At 47.5% G+C, this 22,458-nt stretch overlaps 1 protein-coding gene across 2 annotated transcripts in view; it reads right to left on the bottom strand.

The window, feature by feature from the left end:
* The window catches only part of PDXDC1 (pyridoxal dependent decarboxylase domain containing 1), a 268,743-nt gene that overhangs the window by 38,564 nt on the left and 207,721 nt on the right, over positions 1–22,458 (bottom strand). For both annotated transcript variants that reach the window (XM_069210219.1, XM_069210220.1), the window contains exon 21: positions 22,288–22,384. In XM_069210219.1, coding sequence (XP_069066320.1) covers positions 22,288–22,384 — 97 coding nt within the window. The remainder of the gene's footprint in view (positions 1–22,287; positions 22,385–22,458) is intronic.

The following is a 22,458-nucleotide window of genomic DNA, read 5'->3' as shown; positions in this document are numbered from 1 at the left end:
ATGAGCACCCCATCCCTCCAGGGATGCGTCCATTGTTACTATGTGCATGGTCCTGTCCTTCAGAAATGACAGCCCGTCTGAGACTAGGGGAGTTTCTTTCCACCACGTGAAAGCCTGTTTCGCTGCAGGGGTGATTTGTACTAGCTCGTCGAAAGAGCCTTCTGTCAGTTTCCACTGGTTGTCTAGTTGTTGTTGAAGAATCCTCATGTGGAGGCGACAGTTCCTTATCAATGGAATGCATGACGATAGTATCCCTAGAAAAGACTTGTAAGTCCGTACTGAAACGGACCTTCTTTTGCTGAGCCGAGCTGCTAAGTTTCGAAGTCTCTGTCTTCTGTCCTGTGAAGGAAAGGCTTTTGCTTGTAAAGTGTCCAAGATGGCTCCTAGAAACGTGATGTTCTGAGTGGGCTCTGTGTGAGACTTGGGGTAGTTGACCGACAAACCCAAAGCTCCGAAAAGGGAGAGACATGTTTCCGTATCTCTGGCAGCCTTCGACGCTGTACGTGCTTTTATTAGCCAGTCGTCCAGGTAAGGGAAGACCTGTACCCCTAATTGTCTGAGGTGGGCTGCCACTGGCGCCAAAACCTTGGTGAACACTCTTGGAGCCGACTTGAGGCCAAACGGAAGTACTCTGAACTGGTAGTGAATGCCTGCGACCCTGAACCGCAAGAATTTCCGATGATTGGGGTGAATTGGAATGTGAAAATATGCGCCCTGAAGATCTAGCGAGGTCATAAAATCCCCTCGATTGAGGAGGCTCAGAACGTCTTGAAGAGAGATCATGCGAAAAGATTGCTTCTTGAGGTATTTGTTGAGCGATCGAAGATCGAGAATAGGTCTCCAATCTCCGTTCTTCTTCCGGATAAGGAAAAAACGGGAGTAAAAACCTATTCCCCTCTGATTTCTTGGTACGATCTCTATTGCTCCCTTGCTCATTAGGATAGCAATCTGTTCCATAAGCTCGTTGAGGTGGGCTGGCGGGGGGCCTCCTGGTGGTACTTGAGGAGGAGACTGGTTGAATTCTAGTGTATGCCCCGCTTGATAATATCCAAAACCCATCTGTCTGTTGTTATTCTGGCCCATTGATGCAGAAACCCGGAAATTGTGCCCCCTATACGAGTGTTGGTGCAGGGGCTGGGTGCAGGCATTTGATGAGGGTCACTGCTTTCTAGTCGTATCCTTGGGTCTGAAAGCAGATTTTCCTCTTGTTTGCTGTCTGAAGCGAGCTGATGTTTGCTGGCGAAAGGAATGCTGTTGTTGCTGGCCATACGTTGAGCGATATTGGCCTTGGTAAGAGGAGTACGGTCTATATTGTTGAAAGCCTCCTCTGTGAGAAAAAGTACCTCTCCCTCTCGCTCCTCGAAAGGGTTGCCTCTTGTACTGAAGCGCCGCAAGTGACCTGGCTGTTTCAGTGTCTGACTTGATCGACTGCAATGCATCGTCGACATGTTTACCAAATAAAAGTTCTCCATCATATGGCATGTCTAGAACTTTCAACTGAACTTCTGGCCTAAAAGAGGTAGCCTTTAGCCACCCTTGGCGTCTGAGAACCGCAGCACCGGCCAATTGTCTAAAACCTGTGGAAGAGACATCAATGGCAGAGTCTATGATTTCGGCCGAAATCTTTTCTCCTTCTTGAAGAATTCTGCATGCTTCTGCTCTACTGGATTCAGGTATCATGTCAATGAATTGTGACATGTCAGACCACATCTGACGATCGTATCTCCCCAGTATTGCTAGAGAGTTGGCGGCTCTAACAGTGATGGCAGCCATGGTTGAAATTTTTTTACCTATGGAGTCCAGACGCCGTCCTTCCTTGTCTGGAGGTGCGGTCAGAGAAGCTGACGGATTCCTGGATCTTCTCTGTGCTGCTTGGGAGATAACCGAATCCGGTTTAGGGTGGCTGATTAGACATGCTGGGGAGTTGTCAGGTGCCTTATATTTCTTTTCTAGCCTGGGCAAGACTGCAGGAATGGAGGATGGAGTCTGCATGACCTTTAAGCCTTCTTCCCAGATGAAGTCGACAATGGGAATGGCCCTCACTGATTTTCTTGTGTCCTCTTTAAAGTCATAAAGAAAACAATCTGATTGTTTAGACGTAATCGGTAGCTGGAATCTCTTGGCAGCTCTCTCCATGACAGAATGGAAACCTCCAATGTCCTGCGGAGGAGAGTCTACTGGCGGTGGTGCAGATGGAGATGGAGTCTGAATCTGGTACTCATCCCATTCCGGTATTAAAGAGTCTGAATCTTGTATCTCCCCTTCTTCCTGTTCCTCTTCGGATGACGGTGAGCCAATGCTCTGAACAGAAGGAGGTACTGTGATAGGGTCTGGAAATGTGGAAGGTCTAGCCGGAGTGGACACTGGTGTCTGCTGAGGTTGCACCGGTGTGGAAGAACCAGGCGGTGGAAACCTCGCATAATAGTCCTGCATCATTTGCTGAAGGTTGTTAATTAATGATACCGGCATTTGTACTGTCTCTTCTGATTGTTCGAAATGTCCTTGATCCTGTTGGTGGGAAAATTGCTGAAGATCCTCCTCTTCATCCTCTTCTTGGCATTTTATACGTAGTTCGGACGGACTACGCGCTACCGGAAAAAAATCCGTCATCCGAGTATCCATCGCCATCATCATCATCATCCGCAAAAAGATGCTGCGGAGGGACGGGTGTAACCTTGCTGGGCGATGTATGCGATGGTTGTAATATAGAGGACCTTACTTGTACAGGCAAAATCCTTTGCGGAAGGTAAGGTGATGTTCCAGGAAAATGACCCGTCGACGGAGCTGTCGTCGACGGAGCGGGCGTCGACGGAGCGGGCGTCGACGGGACCGTCGGTGTAGTTGGTGGTATCATCGTCGACGAAGTAGTCGTCGACGAAGCCAATGTCACTGCGTCACCCGTCGACGGGGTTGACAACGACAGAGTTTTCACGATCCGGTGCGTCGACGGAATCTTCGTCGGCGAAAGCGACGGCGACCTCCTGAACCTCTTCGTCGATGGTAAAGATTTTAACTTCTTACCCGTCGACGGCTTCTTAATGATCTTTAAGGTGTGCGACGACGACGGACCATACTTAAGGCTCACCGATGTTATCGTCGTAGACGACAGCGGAGATGAAGTCACTATCATCGGAGACGGAGGGGCTGTAAACGTAGCCGTCATCGTAGTCGTCACCGGTAGAGCTGTCGTCGACGGAGCGCTCGTCGACGGTGTCGATTTTTTGGACGTCGACGGAGGCAGAGAACTGGAAGGCTTTTTAAGCTTCTTTGAAGAAGAAGCAGGTGTTGATGGTTCTGAGTGAACCCTGCCACTTGTTACCTTAGATGTTGAAGGTAGATCCCCGGTGTCCTTAAAAGCATGCAGCTTCTTGGCTGACTTAGTGCTTGCAGGGGATAGGCTCTCCACAGACCTCTTTCTTTTCTTTGAGGTCACTGCAGTGTCACTGTCTTCTTCAGAAAGAGCTTCTCTTGCCTTCTTTTTCTGGAGCCAAAGTAGGAGCCTGGCTTCTCTGTCCCTCAGAGTCTTATTAGGAAAGGTCCTGCAGATCTTACAGTCCTTGACCTTATGCTCTGGATGTAAGCAATAGATACATTCCTTGTGAGGGTCCTCACAGTGAAGTCTCAATTTGCCACAGGTCCCACAAGGTCTAAAAAGGCCCTTTCTTGTAGACATGATGGAAAAAAGTCTTGAAGAAAAACTGAATTGAAATTCTCTAAAGATTTCTCTTGAAGAGATGGAAAACTGAGCAGAGCTCAGGGAGACTCCCTTACACACGACGTGCGGTAGAAAATCTGACAGACTGAGCCTCTGTGCTGAGGGTTCTAAGAGGGTGGTCGCGCCTGATTGGCTGAAGTTTGGGCTCTTTCTAAAGAGGCTGATAGTTCTACAATTGAAGATGTTTTTTCCTATTGACTTCAATGGAAAAAAAAAAAAAAAAAAAAGATAAGAAAGGTTTTTCTCTATTTATTGCTTTCTATGTACCGTGGGACTCCCACTTCGACGACGGGGAGTAATTCAAGCATGTGAATCTATGAAAGATACCCTAATACTGGAGAACTCCAAGCTGCTGCTCTACATAACAGCCAACACAGAAGCAGAAACTGCCACTCCTAGGGCAGAGTGAACTCTGCTACTGCATGGTAATTGTCCTTCTCTATATATAAGCCACACAAATGTATGCCACAGTCCATTTAGGGATGCCTTATTTTGACAAAATGTTCCCTTATTTGATTATCTGAAGGGTACAAACAGCTTCTTTGATCTGCGGAAAGTCCTTGTGGTAACTAAGTGGAAATTGAAGCATTGTTTGAAACCTGAGGAATGGGATGTCCTTTCTGCTACAGATGACAGCCGTCGAAAGAAACAACTTGCTCATTCAAATGACGATACCTTAGTCATGAATCTAGGTTTTAGTCTTTAGAATTACCTTGCCTTTTAGGAAACGCATATAAGACTGTTGTATGTAAAATACCTGATATTATTGCATATAAAAAAACAGTCTTCACAGACATATTTGAATTGTAGACCTGTGGATACGCTCAGATGAGTCTTTCATTAAAATAGCTAAAACAGTATTTAGTTCCCAGACTGGCACTAGCTTTCTATTTGACTGTAACGTCCAAAACAGACCTTTGATAAATTATTTTAATAATTATAGATAAGAACATAGACGGTAATATTGGCCTTCTCAAATATTGTGAAATGGAAGACTCATTTACTTTGAGAGACGTGTTTGAGGCCTGACTTAGCTAGGAGTAGTAGGAAGGGGAATGCACTGGAGGGAGGGGGTTGATATTGATTCTAAATTTTTACTTGAGCCCACCAGCTGGAAAAAGGCCACATGGGAGCATACGTTTACAATGTGGAAGGAAACTTAGCTTTCTACAAGTTTATTCCACAAAATCATCCCGAATTTGCAAAGCACCTAAGTCTAGGTCTTGACAAGCCAGGCGGTTAGATGCAGCGATATTCGATCATGATGGATACTCAATCATATGCCCTGGATAGCAGACATGTATCCAGTTTGATAGGAGTCGGTACCAATGTTGTCAGGCCACACTGATGCCATCATCATCAAACGTGGTTCCCTCTTTATCTAGTATAGTAGACTGGGAATCACTGGAATTGGAAGGAATACATGCAGGAACTTCTCAGCCCACTCAGAGAATGCTTCCCCTTGAGGGCATAGGGATCTCCACCTGCTTGCGAACAAGAGACATTTGATGCTGTCACAAAGCAATCTCACTCACAAAGAGCTCTCACTATGATTTCCTCAACTGCTGGAATACTAGCAAAAGTTGTTTGTTTTGTCAATTCAGTTGCTCATGAAGCCTACACAGCATGTTAGCACATATGCTTTCCACGGTGATTCCCGCCCTGTGTCTGTAACAGCCTAGGACCAAAGATAGTGGGCTTCTAAACACAGCTAAAGAGACCTCATTCTACCTTGCTTTTTGTGTAGTACATTGTCATTGTACTGTCTATCCAAATCAGAACTTGAAAGTTTTTCACAAATGCCACAAAGGCTTTAAGAGCTACACCTACCATGCTCAACTCTAGAGGGTTTATGTGTAGTGATACTCCTTCAGAAACAAACTCTCTTACATGGAGGCCTTGAGGATGTACTTCCCAAGTCCTAAGGGATGCATCTGTGGTTAACAGATGATGTGGAATGGTTGGTACCTGTTAAGATGCTGTCCACTTTTGTCCACCATAGTGGTGTTTCTTTCCCATTTGTGCAGTGATGAAAACCTGGTCGTCTAGTTACGGGAAGTGACTAATCTACTGGGCTTTAAGAAATGGGATGTAATTGGCATCTCCTCGTTAGGAGATGTTTGGGATGAGAAGGGGATAGTCCCTTTTCAGCATCTACAGTCAGGCCTCGTCCCAAACATTTAAATACCTATAGTTAAGACATGACTTACAATCCAGAATTTGCGGCCAACGAGACAAAGGAGGACTAGCCTATACAGAGGATATTTTTAAATGGGCAACTTACCACCAAGGCCACATCATTGACTTACAGCGGACTCACAATTAACAAGTCAAAAGAATTAGTGAAGCTGAAGGAAAAATGGCAAATGAAATTGAAGTTTTGGATGATTTGGGGGGGGGGGGGGGGTATGATTGTGGAGAGCTTCCTGAGAGACGTGACCATAAAAGCCAACTACAGACTGATACAACTCAAAATCTTACACAAAATATATATTACAGTAAAATATTACTATATAGAATACACATCCATTCATATCCTGTAGGAGTGCTCCAACATTAAAAGGTACTGGTACTAAGTTACAAAAAGGCTTGAGGATGCCACAGACTACCCCATCGACCCAATGGCCTCACTTGTACTATTAGAGATATGGAAAGACATGGATGTAACTAGCTACAAGAAATTGTTGATAAACTTGGGAAACGTTATGGCCAAAAGGGATATTGCCTAGAATTGAGAAGACATGACACTTCCCATATGACAGGACTGCAAGAGGGGTATGGGCTTATGTATGGCCTGGTGAAAGGTATACAAGGAACGAGGCTGTTTGCAAACAATCAATAAGATATGGGGTGGATAGATAAAAGACTGGGAGAGTGAGTGATGAGAGAGAGTGCCCAGACAGTGGGATGGTTTATCTCAAATCAGAGGATAATTGGCGCCTCACACTTTCTGTGTGCTCTTTTCACTCTCAGCCCCTGAGGCATTGAAATATGGATGCTGTAAAGCAAAAGAGGTGAGGGGCATGGCTGAGCAAGCAAGACAGCAGACGACTGATCACTGGTCTCCAGTCAGGTGCCAGAGAATTACTGCTCTGAGACACAAAGTCAGTCTCCTTCAGGGTTACAAACCATCGATGGAACAGACTGAGGAGTTTCAAGGATCAACTGATAACCCGATTTTGCATAGGAGGTGCTGCAGTGGCAATTGCTCAATAGACAAAAGGAGGCCGAGCGGAGGGGATTTAGATGGCTACTACACAATGCTGACCGGTGGCTACAGAAACAGTCACCAAATGTACTGCATCAGCATTCCTGAACCGGGCAGAGGAGAACCTGAGACAGCAGAAAGCGAGTAGTGGATGAAGGAATGGATGCAGGACATGGCTGAGGTGAAAAGAGGCCAATCAGGACTAGCACCATATTGTCAAAGAGAGGCTGGGAACTGTTAGGCAAGGTCAAAACATGTTTACGGAAGACCATGATTTGCTGGAGGCCTAATCTGTGCCCCCAGACCACTGAGGAAAGCTATTGGAGGCAAGATGGTACATGGGAGAATGCAAAGATGAGTGTCACCACACAAAAAATAGTCTTGTCCTCTGTCACAGTACGAGCAGCTACATTCAGAGCTAGACACAAAGTGGCCAGGTGGGGTGAAGAGAGAATGCACATATGTTCAGCACTGAGGTGTCCGCTTAAGGAGAAAGGGGGCGTGGATAGAGAAGGACAGGTGTCTAAATATGGAGCCTGAGGGACACCTCCTGCAGGACTGGGTGCGCTGCAGAGCTAGTGTAGCCAGACTAAACAGGAAAGTCAAGAAGGTGACACGTGGTGCAGTGGCATAGTGGGATGTTCCCCGGGGCAGGCTGACCATAGAGAGAAAAAACCCAGAGAAGCCAGAGACATGTGGTGGGTGTTGGAAGTCTTGTGGTGGGCACTGTGCCCCCTTGCCAAGCAGTAGGTGTCAACTCAATACTTTGATAAAATCATACGTTTGAGGGGAGGGGAAGAGTGTGTGTGACTAGGGTGAGTCACTGAGATGCTAAGCAAGAGGACCCCAACCACGAGATATGATGACCACTGCTAGATCACCCTAACATTGTCTGGTCGCCCTACAAAGTTATGACCAGAGGCAAGAAGATAAAGACTCTCGCATTGAGGATTTAATCCAGTAGGTAGAAGGACACAAGCATGATTGACACAGTCCCCACCCCACACACACGCTAACTAATCAATTATACAATTTATTCTGAGAGATCTAAGTGTTCCTTAGGTTCCTTTATTTAGTTTATTTCCTTATTATCAGTGCCACAGCTGTTCGCCTGGACCATAAAAGCCCTGATGAAGTCGTGAGGTGAATGACTCAGTGATGAAACACGTGCTGGCCCTTTGATCTAGAGTTGTAGGGCTGACATCTATCCCCTTCAAGCGCTACAAGTGAATTGAGCCTGTGCTAAAATATCTGTATACTGTGTATAAGTGCTGATTTCCTAATTCGTCCCCTTCACATTAACCTGAACAACAAGCATGGCAGTGCCAGAGTAGGAGTATAGATGATGGTCTTAGCATGAGGCACAGATACCCAAGGAAAGGCAAACCAGTCTGTCACCAAGAAGGACAAGTTACTTACTTTCGGTAACACCATATTCAGTAGAGACAACACTTAGCTGCAGATTCCTTACCTTAGAATTCATCCAGGTGTCAGTCTGGATCTTGAGATTTTTCTCAAGCAGTACCTCTGCGCGCCGTTAGGTGGCGTCGATTGGTTCCACGTCCATCGTTGTCCGTGCTGGATAGGACGTTGCCAGTACTATATAGGTGCCATCCTGGCACACTGATGTCAGTTTCTTTTCACAACTTTCCACGCCAGAAGCGCAGAGCCATGAAGAAAACTGACCTCTGGTGCGTCAAAGTTAGGGCCCTGAAAGGGAAGTGTCTGTCTCTAGGAATCAGTTCACAAGGTGTGGAGGGTGGGTGAGTCAGTAAGGAATCTGCAACTAGACATTGTCTCTACCAGATAAGGTATTACCGAATGTAAGTAACTTGTCCATCTGATACAGGCATCTAGTTGCAGACGTCTTACCTTAAAATTGATACCCAAGCAATACCATCCCCAGAGGTGGGTCTGCGAACCAAGATCACACCAGAAAGTCCTGCAGGACCGAACAGGCAATGTACCTGTCACTACAGACCTGACTGTCCAGGCAGTAGTGTTTGATAAACGTGTGCAGGGATGCCCATGTTGCCGCCTGACATATGTCTAGGACTGGAACTCCGCATGCTAACACAGTGGTTGCAGCTTTAGCTCTGGAAGATTGAGCAAGGAAACCCTAAGTGGGTTGCTTCTTAGCCAATGCAAAGCACATTTTAATGCAGAGTATGACCCATCTGGAGATGGTTGTGGTTGGAGGCTGGCTCAGTTTATGGTGTACACCTATGGTATGGCACCCCATACTCAGTCCAGGCAAACCTTAGTGATAGTGTTTAGGCCCAGATAGCAAAATCCCTCCAGGGGTAGCTGAGGTGAGCAGCTGAAGTTTATCCAGCAGCAATGTAAAGCATGTGCAATACCACAGTAGTCAAGACAGTAACTCCCACACAAGAAAAAAACACACAAGTGTTGCCAAAATAAATGATTCTTTATTACAGCACTAACAACTAGAGTAGCATTGGTGTATCACCCTTTGGGGATATCACACACAACATATACACCAAAAAACAAGCAGAAATAGTATAAAATGTACAGGGCCCTTTGGGGGGGCCAAACCATATACCAAGTATGTGGAATGCGAAATAGTGAACCCAACAAAGGTAAGTGTGGTAGTTAGCTAGGGGCTTGGGAAGAACGAAAACACCAGAAGTAAGTACAGCAAGTGTCCCCAGCGACTTGGTGCAGAGTCGTTACCTGCCCAGTCGTCCCATAGACTAACACAGAGAAGTTGCAGTTGGAATTCGTGAGTTTCAGGACCCTTCCCAGTGGACCCCGGGGAAACCCAAAGACAGGAGGAAGGTTGGAGAGTGTCCCCTTCCAAGGATACCTGGAAGACAGAAGCACCTACACCAGGGGACCCAGATGCATAGGGGTTAAAAGACATCAGAAACCCTCGCTGAAGTCAATGGAGGCCTCGGTTGTCCAGCTGCTGTCGCGTCCCGTGGGACCATGCCAGTGGAACCCAAGGATGGATTCCAGACATAAAAGACCAGAAAAGGAAGAGGACAGAGTCCAACACCCTCGGAGGGGCCCAGGTGGTAATGCCCACCCTCCTAGAGGTGAAGTTCCTGCAGGTTGCTGAAGGAAGAAGTCCAGCTGTGGCATCCAGGAGCTGTAGAAAATCCTATGAGTCGCCAACAAGCTGTCCCACTTTGGTCGCCGGATTGCAAGAGGGTCAGTGACCAGCGAGGCCACCAACAAGCACTGGTAAAACGCAAGCAGGAGCTGAAGATGGATTTGGGGACCAGCAAGGTCCAGGAGACTCTACCCTTAAGGGGGAGTCACGGCTGGCTCTCAGCACACAGGGAGGCCAGCAGAAGTCATTGGAGCCCCCACGATTGACCCACAGGCAATGGACACAGGTAGTCCCAAGGAGGACTCAGCAGCACAACAAAAAAGAAGTCCCACGTTGCAGGAGCTGCAAAACAGAGGCTGATCTTCAAGTTGCAGAGTGCTGGAGGCTGGGGCTTCTTGGTGCCTGAAGATCCCCGGAGGAAGAGCGAACAAGCCTTGGCAAGAGAAACAGTTGTGGTGCACATGAGTTCCAGTCCAGTGGCAGGAGCAGGGTCCCACCGTCTCCCAAGTTGGTCAGAAGACAAGCTATGCCTAGAGGAGGCCACAGCACCACCACCTGTGAGGCAGAGTCCTTTCGATGTCCGTGGGACAGCAGACCCCACTAGCTGTACGTTGTCTTGAGTTGCTTGCAGATGCAGACTTTTTTGGTTTCAAAGCAGACCAGCAGCAGTTCCAGGGACCAGGAGCAGAAGATGTCTTTCCAAAGAGTTCGCTATAGAGTCTTGCTTGACGAATCTGAGGACCCTCCCTCGGTGGAGCCCTTAAATAACCCTACAAGGGGGGCTAGTCACTCTCTCAAGTGACCCACCAAACAGAGGGTTTCAGGGACGTCATCTAACTGGCTTAACCAGTCAGATGCTCCCAGGGGCCTCTGGCTACCTTGTTTCCAAGATGGCAGTATCAACCGGCCAACTGGCAGAGCTCCGTGCACCTCACTAGGGGAGGAGCTGGACAGGGGGGTGGTCACTCCTCTGTCCTTTGTGTGGTTTTACACCAGAGCGGGAACCAGGGGTTCCTGAACTGGTCCAAACCGGATTTTGCAAGGGAGCACCAAATGTTCCCGTCAAAGCTGTCTGCTGGCGCTCAGGGGCTACCCTACCCCAGTCTACAGACACCTAATACAAAGGGGAGGTGGCCACACCTCTCCCTGGCAGAAAATCCTTTGTTCTGCCTTCTGTTGCTTGAGTCCCACTCACCAGCAGCAGGGCAGAACAGTGTCTGGGGTCGGCAGCATGGTGGGCTGGCAGCCAGTCCCCGTAAGGCTGCATAGGCAGAACTGGGGGAATCCTCTAAGGAACCACAGTGCACAGGATATCATGCAACTAGCAGTGGAATCGGTGTAGGTGCATGATTCCAACATGTTTGATACCAAGCATGCCTAGGTTTGGAGAAGCCATTATGTAGTTGGACCACTCGTGTTGACCAGTGTCCACTACATAACTTAACATGGCTTGCCCGCACTTACAAAGCACAGGGAATGGAGTCTGGTGTTTGTAGGGGTACCTTGCTCATGCAAGGGTACCCTCACACTTAAGGATATGCAACCTGCCCTTGGGCTGAAGGGCCTACCAGAGGGGTGACTTATAGTGTCTAAGTGCAGTAACCATGATATAAGGTAAGGCTTATATTGGTGGTGATTTCACGCAGGCTCCAATGTAAGGCCTGCAGACACAGTTTGCATGGGCTCCCATGGGTGGCACAATGTCATGCCCATACGTGGGTCCCGGGCTCACTGTGCCACTGAATTCAAGCTAGCCAGACTGATGAAGGGTGATTCCCTGAAACCGGTCTCAGGATGCTTGTTTCCGGTCCAGGGAGGACCTGGCCTGGCAGTTCGGGCTAGACTGTTCCCATGAGGAACAGGGTGAAGACTGATCTGCATATGGCTGGGTCCAAACTGGGGTGGCATGGTGAGTTAAAAAACTGATGGATTAAACCCAGATCTGTGACTGAGGGTGAGTGTTTGCATTGTACAGCACTCCGTTCATCATCCTTTTGTGTTACTAAAACCAGTACCCAGCTTACTACAGTTCTTCCTCACTGTCCAACCTTTCTTCACACCTACATAACCAACAAGCAGTTGATCATCCACCCAGAACTCTTTGGTACGATCAAGGTAGAATGCCAACACTCTTCTAAGGTCCAGGCGGTGGAGTCTCTGGTCTTTCTCAGAAAGATTTAGGGTTCATAAAAAGTAGGCAAGGTGATGGACTGGCCTACATGGAAGAAAGGAAGCCCGTGTGTAATGCACCACTTTGTCAGGATAAATGGAAAAGTTGGGCGGCTTAGATGACAATGCCTGCAACTCAGTCAATCTGCGGGCAGATGTAATGGCCACAAGGAAAGCTACTTTCAAAGTGAGAAGCCTTAGAGGACAATTGTGGAGAGGCTTGAAAGGAGCACACATCAGGAATGTCAGAACTAAATTCAAGCCCCAGTGGGGCATAATGAATGGGGAAGGATGAAACATATGAGTAAGGCCTTTAAGGAACCTATTTACAATAGGAGATTTAAACAAACAAAGCTGATCAGGCAGCAGTAAGAAAGCTGAGATTGCAGACAAATAACCTTTGGGAGTGCCCGAAGCAGAGCCCCGCTGGGCCAACAAAAGTATAAACAATAGAACATCAGAGAGAGGGGCAGAGAGGGGGGGTCAACAAACTCGCCTGTGCACCATGCGACAAATTTCTTCCAATGACAGGCATACACCTTTTTGGTGGAGGGACGCCTGGCTGCCAAGATAACGTAACAGACTTCGGGTGGAAGGACAAAAGCTGTCAACTGCACACGCTAAATCTCCACAGAAGATGGCAGAAACTGGACAGGTTTGGGCTGAGAACCCTCCCCTGCTGCTGCTAAAGACGATACTCCCGATGGCCATGCTCAATAGCTTGGGATGCCAGGCTCTTTATACTCAGTCCGGAGCCACAAGGATTACTTGGGCCCGGTCGTGCTTAATCTTCTTGAGAACTCTGGGCAGAAGTGGTATGGGCGGAAAGGCGTACAGGAGGCCTGAGCTCCACTCAAGACAATAGGCGTCGCCGAGTGAGTGCTGCCTTGGAAACCTAAACGCACAATACTGCTGACATTGCGTGTTCTGTGAGGAGGTAAACAGATCTAACCAAGGCTCTCCTTGATGCTGAAAGAGACCTTTTGCCATCTCTGGATGGCAATGCGATTCGTGATCGACCAAGCATTGTTAGCTGGGTTTGTCTGCTCTGACGTTCAGAGAGCCCGCCAGATGTTGAACCACCAGGGATATGTCCTGCTGGTCCAGCCACGTCCAGATGCTTAGAGGCTCTTGACAAAGGGTCCACGACCCCACTCCGCCCTGCTTGTTGCAGCACCACATGGAGGTGATGTTGTCCGTAAGCACCTGCACTACCTTCCCTTTGGGAGGGGGAAGAAATTCTTTCAATGTTAATCTGATCGCCCAGAGCTCCAGCAGGTTGATGTGGAGTCCGGACTCCACCGGAGAGCAGATGCCTCTGATCTCCACCCCAGGAGCGGCACATATGTCACTACCGTCAGATCTGGTTGGGGAAGGGAGAGGGATCTGCCTTTGACCCCAATCGCAGTTCGTTAGGCACCAACGCAGATCTCAAGCAGTTCCCTCTGAGATCTGGACCATGTCGGAGAGATTTCCCTGATGCTCCCTCACTGGAACTGCAGAGCCCGCTTATGCCATCTGCCATGTGTCACCAAGCAGGACATTGGAGGCCATGAGGTCCAGCAGCCTCAGGGTCATTCTCACCGAAATCCAGTATAGAGACTGAAGCATTGGTATCATAGCCTGAAAATCCTGGACTCACCGCTGGGGAGAATAAGCCCAAAACTGTATTGTGTCCAGACCAGCTCCAATGAAAGAGAGAGTGTGAGAGGGAGTCAGCTGTGTCTTTGGCGTGTTTATAGTGAACTCCAGAGAATGCCGGAGGTCCGCCATAGTCTGGAGGTGAGAGATTGCAGCCTGGGGAGAGCCCACCTTCAACAGTCAGTCATCGAGATAAGGGAATACTGAAACACCTGATCTGCACATACGAGCTGCAACTACTGCCATTACCTTGGTGAACACCCAAGAGGCGCTGGTAAGGCCTTAGGGTAGCACAGTGAACCAAAAGGGCTTGTGGCCTTCCGTGACTCGCAGGTCCGGGAAATTCCAACTGTGACGGTCCTGTGCTAGCTTATTAGCCTAGGGGATGCCCGACTAGATAACATCTCTGCACACAGGTGCTTGGGGGGGATTTCTGTCACTTACGGAGATTTCGTAATTCCCCAGCCCCTGGAATCCTAACACACTTACTTTGGTGGGGCACCTCTTTTCTTATACCACTTTCTCAGTACATGGTTTGTCACCTCCCAGCTTAGGGCCCCATGTATTTCTCTGCTTTTTCTGTTTGTTTACAAAGTATAATTGTTCTGTGTAGATATCACCAAGTGGAGATGTACAAAAGTTAAGTTAGTACTAGTGTTATAATAAAGCATACTTTATTTTTGTAACACTTGGTGTGGTCCTTTCTTGTGTGAACATCACTGAGTGACTATTGTGGTACTGTAAGTGCTTTACACTCTTCCTTTCCACAGCTACCCCTAGAAAGCTTTGGTTATCGAGGCACCAAAACACTATCTGTAAGAGTTTCTTGGACTCAGTATAGGGTGGCCCACCATAGGTGTACACCATAAACTAAGCAAGCCTACTACACAACACTCTTAAAGAAGAGCAAGACTCATCAAGCCTGAGAGACATGGCATAGAAACGTGCTTTCACAGGAAAGCAACCCTAACACAGCAGAGATTGGGACAGCAAAGAGACAGTATAGGAAAGTGCTTCTTTTGACATGGTCACCCCCACACTTTTTGTCTTTTTTTTTTGGTGTAACTTTGACTGAAAGTACACTCGGGTTCTGCTAACCAGTGCCAGATCTCTTTCCCTCACAGTCATTTTTTCAAATAAGCAAAGACTTTAGCACACACTTAAGTCCCTAGTAAATGGTACTCTTGGACCTAGGGTCTGGGGTACTAAGGAGAGTCCATAAGGGCTGCAGCACAAATCGTGCCACTGTAAAAAAAAAAAAAAAAAAAAAAAAAAAAAAAAAAACCCTCACAAAGCACATGAGAGGCTGCCATTGCAGGCTGTGTGTCTTGGTGCAGACAAAATTGAAAACACAACATTGCACAGAGCCTGCGTGCCAAGTCCCCTAAGCGCTGCACGCAATATATGCAAGTCACCCCTCTAGCAGGACTCACAGCCCTAAGGCAGGGTGCATCATATTACATGTGAGAGCATATCTGCACAAGCAGATATGACCCTGCTATGTCTTTGTTGATTCTCAGACATAGTAATTGACCAGAGAGGCCATTTTAATTGCATGTGCTGGGCACAAGACACTGCGAGTTTCCCAGCTAATCTGAGAAATGCACTGTGTTGATTTTTGAATCTGAAAAGTATTTATGCTTGAAAAAAAGCTGATTACGAAGTTTTTAGGTTACAAGCAAATATTTTTTTTTAATGTGTCTTTATTGAGGTCCTACTCAGCAGATTACAATGTCAATGGCATGTATAATAAGAATAAGAATGACAGCAGGTCAATGCTATAAGAATCAATCATCAATGCTGGGAGGTCCATATTTTACAATCTAATAGGAAACAGTAACAATCAACATAAAACAGATCATTTTGGCAGTGGGCGGTGTATGATGCATACATAGAATGAACTCCTATATGTGGAAGGGTTGATGGCATAAGTGAGTGAAAAGTGAGTTGGATGAGGTGGCAGTGGCCATTACCATGTAAATATCATCACTAAAATGGGGGTCGGGGTGTGTGGGTGGGGTGGGGGTGTACAATGCAATCATGGCCACACCTCAGGCAGTCCATCGATCTACATTCCCCGCCAGTCTATTAGTGCAGGTGGGCGCAGGATTGGTTATGGTACCTATGAGGTGTGATGGCTTAGCAATGAGTTGAAGATCATAGTAAGGTATAGTTTACCCAGTCAGTTCTGATGTGACATTACACTGGTCTACTATACTGTCCCTGTCCCGTGGAATCAAAGGTGAATTTGAGGAGGTGGGGATATTTCCTAAACCACCCCTGGGAGATCCCGTGGGTCAGTACTCTGCGGGTGGACAATGGGTGCAGGCAATTGGTCGACCCTTCATTCTATTTTCGTCAGCATGTCACTCCATATGTCGAGATCATGTTCGGCATTGTCATCAATGTGGACCAATTTAAGCCTCCTCTCTTCGGCGACTCCCCACTCCAGTAAGTCCATGTCTCACTTAGCCAACCCTGGAGGTAGTATGCGGGTCCAGTGGATAATACAGCGTTTGGCCTTGCGAAGAAAATGTGTCCATCATTATGGACCCTTTGCGTGGCAGAAGGAGCACACCTTCTAGACAGTGTTTAATGGAGGATTCTATCTGAACACCAGAAAAGTCATGTAGTACGTCCACTACAGTGTTCCAGTAGTCGGTTAGCCTTACACATTCCCATTTCATGTGGAGGAATGTCACTGGATCAGCCCCCACATCTGTGGTAGTTCGATTGTGGTGTACTGCATATTTTTTGTAGTCTCTGTGGGGTGAGATATGTGCGGTGCAGAAAATGAAACTGGATGAGGCTGGACACGGCATTACTTGCCACTTCTTGCACCTGTGAAAATGACCAACGCCACTCAGTGTCAGAGAGGGGAGCCGTTAAGTCCCCCGTCCATTTGTCACAAACTGTTGCCAAGTCAACTCTGCGATCCACCTTCAGTGCCTTGTAAATGGAGATCGTTCCTTTGGTGCAGCCAGGGTCCAACAGCAGTAATAATGTGTGTGAGTCTTCCAGTTCCATGTGGACGTCTGGCCATATCCCAAACCGTGCGAGAAATTTTTGCATATTGCAGGAATTGACCAGGTGGGAGCTGAATCTTCTGTGCCTCTTTGGCAGTAAGAAAAATCCTATTCAGGTATAGGCCAAGGTCTGTTGTGCAACCCCCTGCATACCAGTGTGGTAAATATACCACTGCACAATGTGCTGAAATCCTGACAGCCACGTCAGAAGTAGTAACTTAGCATAGGTGGCTCTTTGAAGCACTAGTGTGACCGCCCTCTCCCACACCTCAGCTACTTGGAGAACCATAAAGGGGGCATTGATTGGCACTCCGTTCCCTTTCATCAAGTGTTCGGGGAAGAGAGTGACCCCTTCCTAATCTGCCAGCAGAGCTTTTCCCCACATCCTGCCGTCTGCACACCACTGTGTGTGTATTCCAGCAAAACAATACAGGTTTAGGTCTGGTGTCCCCAGTCTTCCCAACTCTGTATCCAATTTCAGCACATCTAAATTGGCCCTACTCCGTTTGCCTGCCCACATTAGGGTGATCAGGAGGCCATTCAGTTTGCGGAATGCTACCGGTAGAACGTAACACAGAGTTTTGTGAAACAAGACACCTCGAGAGAAGTACCATTCTACTTTATGCTGGCTCTCCCAATAACAGAAAGTGGAAGGCAGTTCCAGAATGGAATGGAGGTTCCAAGATGCGTCAGTATGGCACCCATGTTTAAAGCATAATTGTCCGAGGGAGTGTGTGCCACCTGCATGCCTAAATATAAGAAATGCTGCTGTTTCCCAGTCCACACCGAGTCGGGGTAAGGCAGTGGGATCCATTACCAACAAACTTGCCAGGGGGAACAGGATTGATTTATGGTGGTTGACATGCAAGCCGGATATCACTGCAAAAGCTGACATAATTTCCATCAATGCGAGAACTGCATGTTCTGGGCGGTTAATATACAGTAAACCATCATCCTTATACAAGGAGACCATGTGTACCCAGCCATTCACATCAATGCTCCATTGTGCTATGTCCTGTCACAGTTTCAGTGCAAGATGCTCTTCTGCTAAAGCAAAGAGGAGTGGAGACGGGAGCAACCCTGTCTCGTTCCTCTGGCAATGGGTATGGGTTCAGAAATCTCCTGACCACTTCGGACTCGCACCTGCGGGCTGGCATAGAGTAACTTGACCTAAGAAATAAACATCGGCCCCATTCCTATCCTGTCCAGCAAGACCCATAGATAATCCCCACCCCAAGGTTATCAAAAGCTTTTTCAATATAGAGGGTGACCAAGACCACCTGGGTCCATGTGGCAGATGTTGAGTGAAGTATAGGAGTATGTCTGCGCAGATTCATGTGGATCCCGCTGCTGGGCACAAAGCCACATTGTTCCTCATGTACCAAATGTGTCACAACACATCTAGACGCATTGCAAGGACTTTGGCCAATATCTTAAAATCAACTCCAAGCATGGAGAGGGGTCTGTATCAGCTAGAATCCTCCACATCCTTACCTGTTTTCAGGATCATCACTTTTTGGGCCTCTGTCATGGAGAGTGGCAGTAGCCCCACACGTCTAGATTCTTGATAAGTAGTTAGCAGGTGGGGGGAACAGGAGGTCTTCATAGGATTGATAGTACTCTACTGGCACTGTCCATCCATAAGCCCTATGGCACGCCATTGACCCAAGTGCTTTCTGAAGCTCCGCCAACTGAAGTTCCTCATCAAGTCCTTTGCTCTGCGCTTCAGAGAGCCGTGGAATCGCCAATTCTGCCAGGAACTCCTGAAGTGCTGCCTGGAGTTGGAGGGGGACAGCCTGATAGACAGTTGCCAAGTGATCGTGTAACAGCGAGTTGATCTTGGCCTTAGTAGACACAAAAACAGTTAGGGTGTCGCAATGCTAGAATGAGAAGGGACGGCCGTTCCTACATCGGCAACCAGGCTGGAAGCCTCCAAGATTTATTACCTTTGCATTACAACAGTTGGCAGTGCTCACAATTAGTCAGGAGATCCAGTCTGTCCCACATGTTTCCAACTCTGCAATAAGCCTGTGTCAAAGAGTCAGTGCTTTCACCGGGACAAGTTTGCACCTGTTGTAATTTAGCCAGAGTGCCTTCTGTATCCTTTAGCTCCTGTTCCATTCGTAAACGTGTGCCCCTGACTGTGGAGATGCATTCCCATCGGGTGACTACCTTCAATGAATCCCATTCTAGACACCTCTCCATCGTGGACATTCAATTAGTATCAAAATGTTGAGACGCCACCTCACAGAGTTCAGAGCAAAAACATGTATCTTTGAGGGTCTCATACGCCACAGAGGCCCCCACTCCAACATCACAGGGGCCTGGTCTGATAGAAACCCGTCCATAATATGAATCTGGGTGATCCTCAGGGCCATGTCCGCCGATACCAGGAATCTGTCTAGGCAACTAAATGCCCCATAAGCTATAGTGTGGCAAGTGTACTCCTGCACCCATGGATGCAGTGAGCGCCACACATCAATGCAATGCAAATGATCCATTGCTGTGTGGAGGCACGGGTCATACATAGTTTAGTGTGTAGTCAGGCGGGGAACCTATAGAGGCTTCCATTAGGCACACAAATACAATCATCTGCCCACAGAAGGGGAGTACCCTTGTATGGAAATAACTCTTTCTCCAGTTCTTGGAAGAAATCACCATCATCCAGATTTGGGGCATAGACATTCAGTAAGCAAATTTCTGTGCCGTCTAGTAGACCAGGTACCAATAGGTATCTGCCATTAACATCTGCCTGAAAACCCTGAACCCGGAATGGGACCTGCAGTGCCACCCAAATAAGGACCCCTCTAGCGTATGTTGAATGTGTAGTTGAATATAGTTGGCCCACATTTCCTGTGTAATTTGTGAACCTCATCTTCAGACAGGTGCGTTTTTGAAGCATCGTCACCGGAATACCATGTCTGCAAAGATATGTTTGTACTCTAAATCATTTGACATAGGAGTTGAGCCCCCATATGTTCTAAGTGATAAATTTATATGTGGACACTGTTAAGGAACATGACCTCAAATGCCTCCCTTGGCTCCCCTTCTAAATTGTCTGGTCTGTCACAGCCCAGTCATTACAGAACCATCCCCCACATACCATCCACTTTTCCAATTCTCAATCCAATCTAGGAATACCTAAAATAAACCAGTACGACACACCACACTATTCCGTGCAGCCGATCACGAAGCAGGAAAGAGCAGGATAGGTTTCCCCACAACAGCAACACAGTGTGTAATGTCCCAGAGTGACCATCGAAGCCAACGGTCTCTGGTGTATCTTCCAGGTTGACTGGTGTACTACTGTCGGAGTTAGAACATGTCACCATCTCCACCAGTGCCATTGCCTCCTCATGCTGGGATTGTTGTCTGTCCAAGTCCAGAATACCATCTTTCCAGACTACTACCCTTTGCGCCGAACGGGACGGTGCCCCGCCACACTGGCCTCTCCTGCGCGCTGGCCCTGGCAGATGTGATCCACCAGGGTGATCACCAGTGTCCCTGAGAAAGTAAGCAGGAATTTTGTTGGCTTCATGTATCACCAGCGGGTCCCACACCTCCTCCGGGCTAGTAAAGAAATGTGCTTGTCAGCGTGCAGTACTTTCAGCTGGGCCATGTAGAGTAGCTTGTCTTGTATGCCCATTGCCTGAGCTCATGTGTCACTACCCCAAAGGTCATTCGTAATTGTTGTACTCATCTGGTGTAGTGTGGGAATATTTGGATGACATGATTCTCGTATGTTGGATCTCCAGTTTTCCGGACTGCCTGAAGGACAGAGTCCCTATCCCTATAATTGAGCAGCTTTGCTATCACTGTGCACAGGAGTGCTCCCACAGGCGGTTCTGGTGCCAGGGCATGATGAGCCTTCTCGACTATGAACACCAGATACAGGGCCGCACCCCTGAGCCAGCGTTCCAGAAAAAGTTCGGGGTCCCGGCCCTCTGCCCCTCCGGAAAACCTACAAAACGCAGGTTGAATCTCCTGGAGCGGCCCTCTGTGTCTTCTGCATGTCTCTCCAGTTCGCCAGTGTGAGTGGTGAAGTTTGACAGCGCCTTCTTTAATGAGGAGACATACCTGTAAATCAGCCACATGTTTTTCTGTAGTCAGAGACCTCTCCCACACTTTACAGAGGTCAGTCCTGAGGAGGCCCACATCCAGTGAAATGCTATCCATTTGGCCTGGGCCACAGCACTGGACGCTTCAATCGCCGCCAAGATCTATGTCCTTGTAGGAGCTTGCGACTCACCCCAGGCATCAGCCTGGTCACCAACAGGTGCACCTCCCCTCCCTGCCCAGGGCAGTGTACTGCTTCATCTTTGTCTGTTGTGAACCCCTCCGTATCTTGTCTTTACTGATTCCAATAGAGGGTTCCGCTTGAAGGGAATGAAAGTGCACAGCGAACCAGGGAGGGGGTTATAGCTGCCAAAGATCAATAAGCCTCTCTTCCCACTTCTCGGCATCAGCAGTCATCCACTTCAGTTGGGGCCGTGTTCATGCAGATCAAGGGAGAACTGGCATGCAAATAAGGGCCCCGGTACTATCTGGCAGGCTTTATTATCCAGATTGGTGACGAATGTTACTATCATCCAAAGGTGTGGGTGAGGGGTGTAATAAGTTCTTAATTGGTCAGAATGGCGGGGGTCATTAGTTTAATCTACTTTTGCCTCTGTAAACCAATTGGGGATCCACTGGACTCTCTGCACGGTGTACTTCTTTTTGGTACACCATATAGAGAGCCAGCTTCCTACCAACAGTAATCTAGCATTTTCGCAGTGTCAGTGACACCTGAATACCAAGCCTAAGGGAAAAGTTGTCAGGCATCTCAAACTCTGGCTAGGTCACCTTTGTGCCTCTTCATTGATATGCTTTCTGGTTGCTACAGCAAGAAAGTTGGCATGGCAGATGAGGTACTCCTCCACAATACTTTAAAAAGAATGCCTAAAAGGCGGCAGAAATGTCAGTTTGAAGGAAGTGATAACAGTCACTACCCATTGGTTATGATCATCCCCAATCGGATGTGAAGGAGTTTTCTTTCTAACAATGCAGCAAGAAGCAGGAAATACAAAAGAAATGTCTGAGAGTGTCTTGTTTAAACAGACAATGATGACTAACTGACGGCCCGGTTCTAAGATCTTAAGGTACAAATCGAAATTCACAACGCGAAACATTTCATGCAAGAACTCTTAGGAATGTTGCTTAGATTCAACTTTAACTCAATGTTATCCAAAAAGTATTGGATAGGAGCATTGTAAATCCGTGGGCTAAAACCTCCCCCCAAGGAGTACCTCAATGGATTGTCAATTAACTATTGTGATCGGGTTCAAGACTTGTTTCATATTTAGTCTAGAATTGCTACACAAACAACATCATAAGTTAAGACCCATGTAGGTGTACAAAAAGAAGTGAAGACATTCTTGGAAAAACACAGTTCATAAACCCTTAGTTTTACCTGCGGTCAAGTTGAAAGTTCTACCACGTGGTGATACCTGGACTGGGGAAAACCAGTTCAGCACTGATCCAACTACTGGGATCTGGCGCAATAGACCCTGTAAAACAAATTAAACTAAGTTAATGCAGATGACAAAGCTAGAAACCGGGGCTTGTGTTAACATTTTGAAAA

This window comes from Pleurodeles waltl, chromosome 10 (genome assembly GCF_031143425.1).
Source record: "Pleurodeles waltl isolate 20211129_DDA chromosome 10, aPleWal1.hap1.20221129, whole genome shotgun sequence".
NCBI lineage: Eukaryota > Metazoa > Chordata > Amphibia > Caudata > Salamandridae > Pleurodeles > Pleurodeles waltl.
The sequence above is the reverse complement of the archived record's forward strand: the minus strand, read 5'-3'. Positions and strand labels throughout refer to the sequence as shown.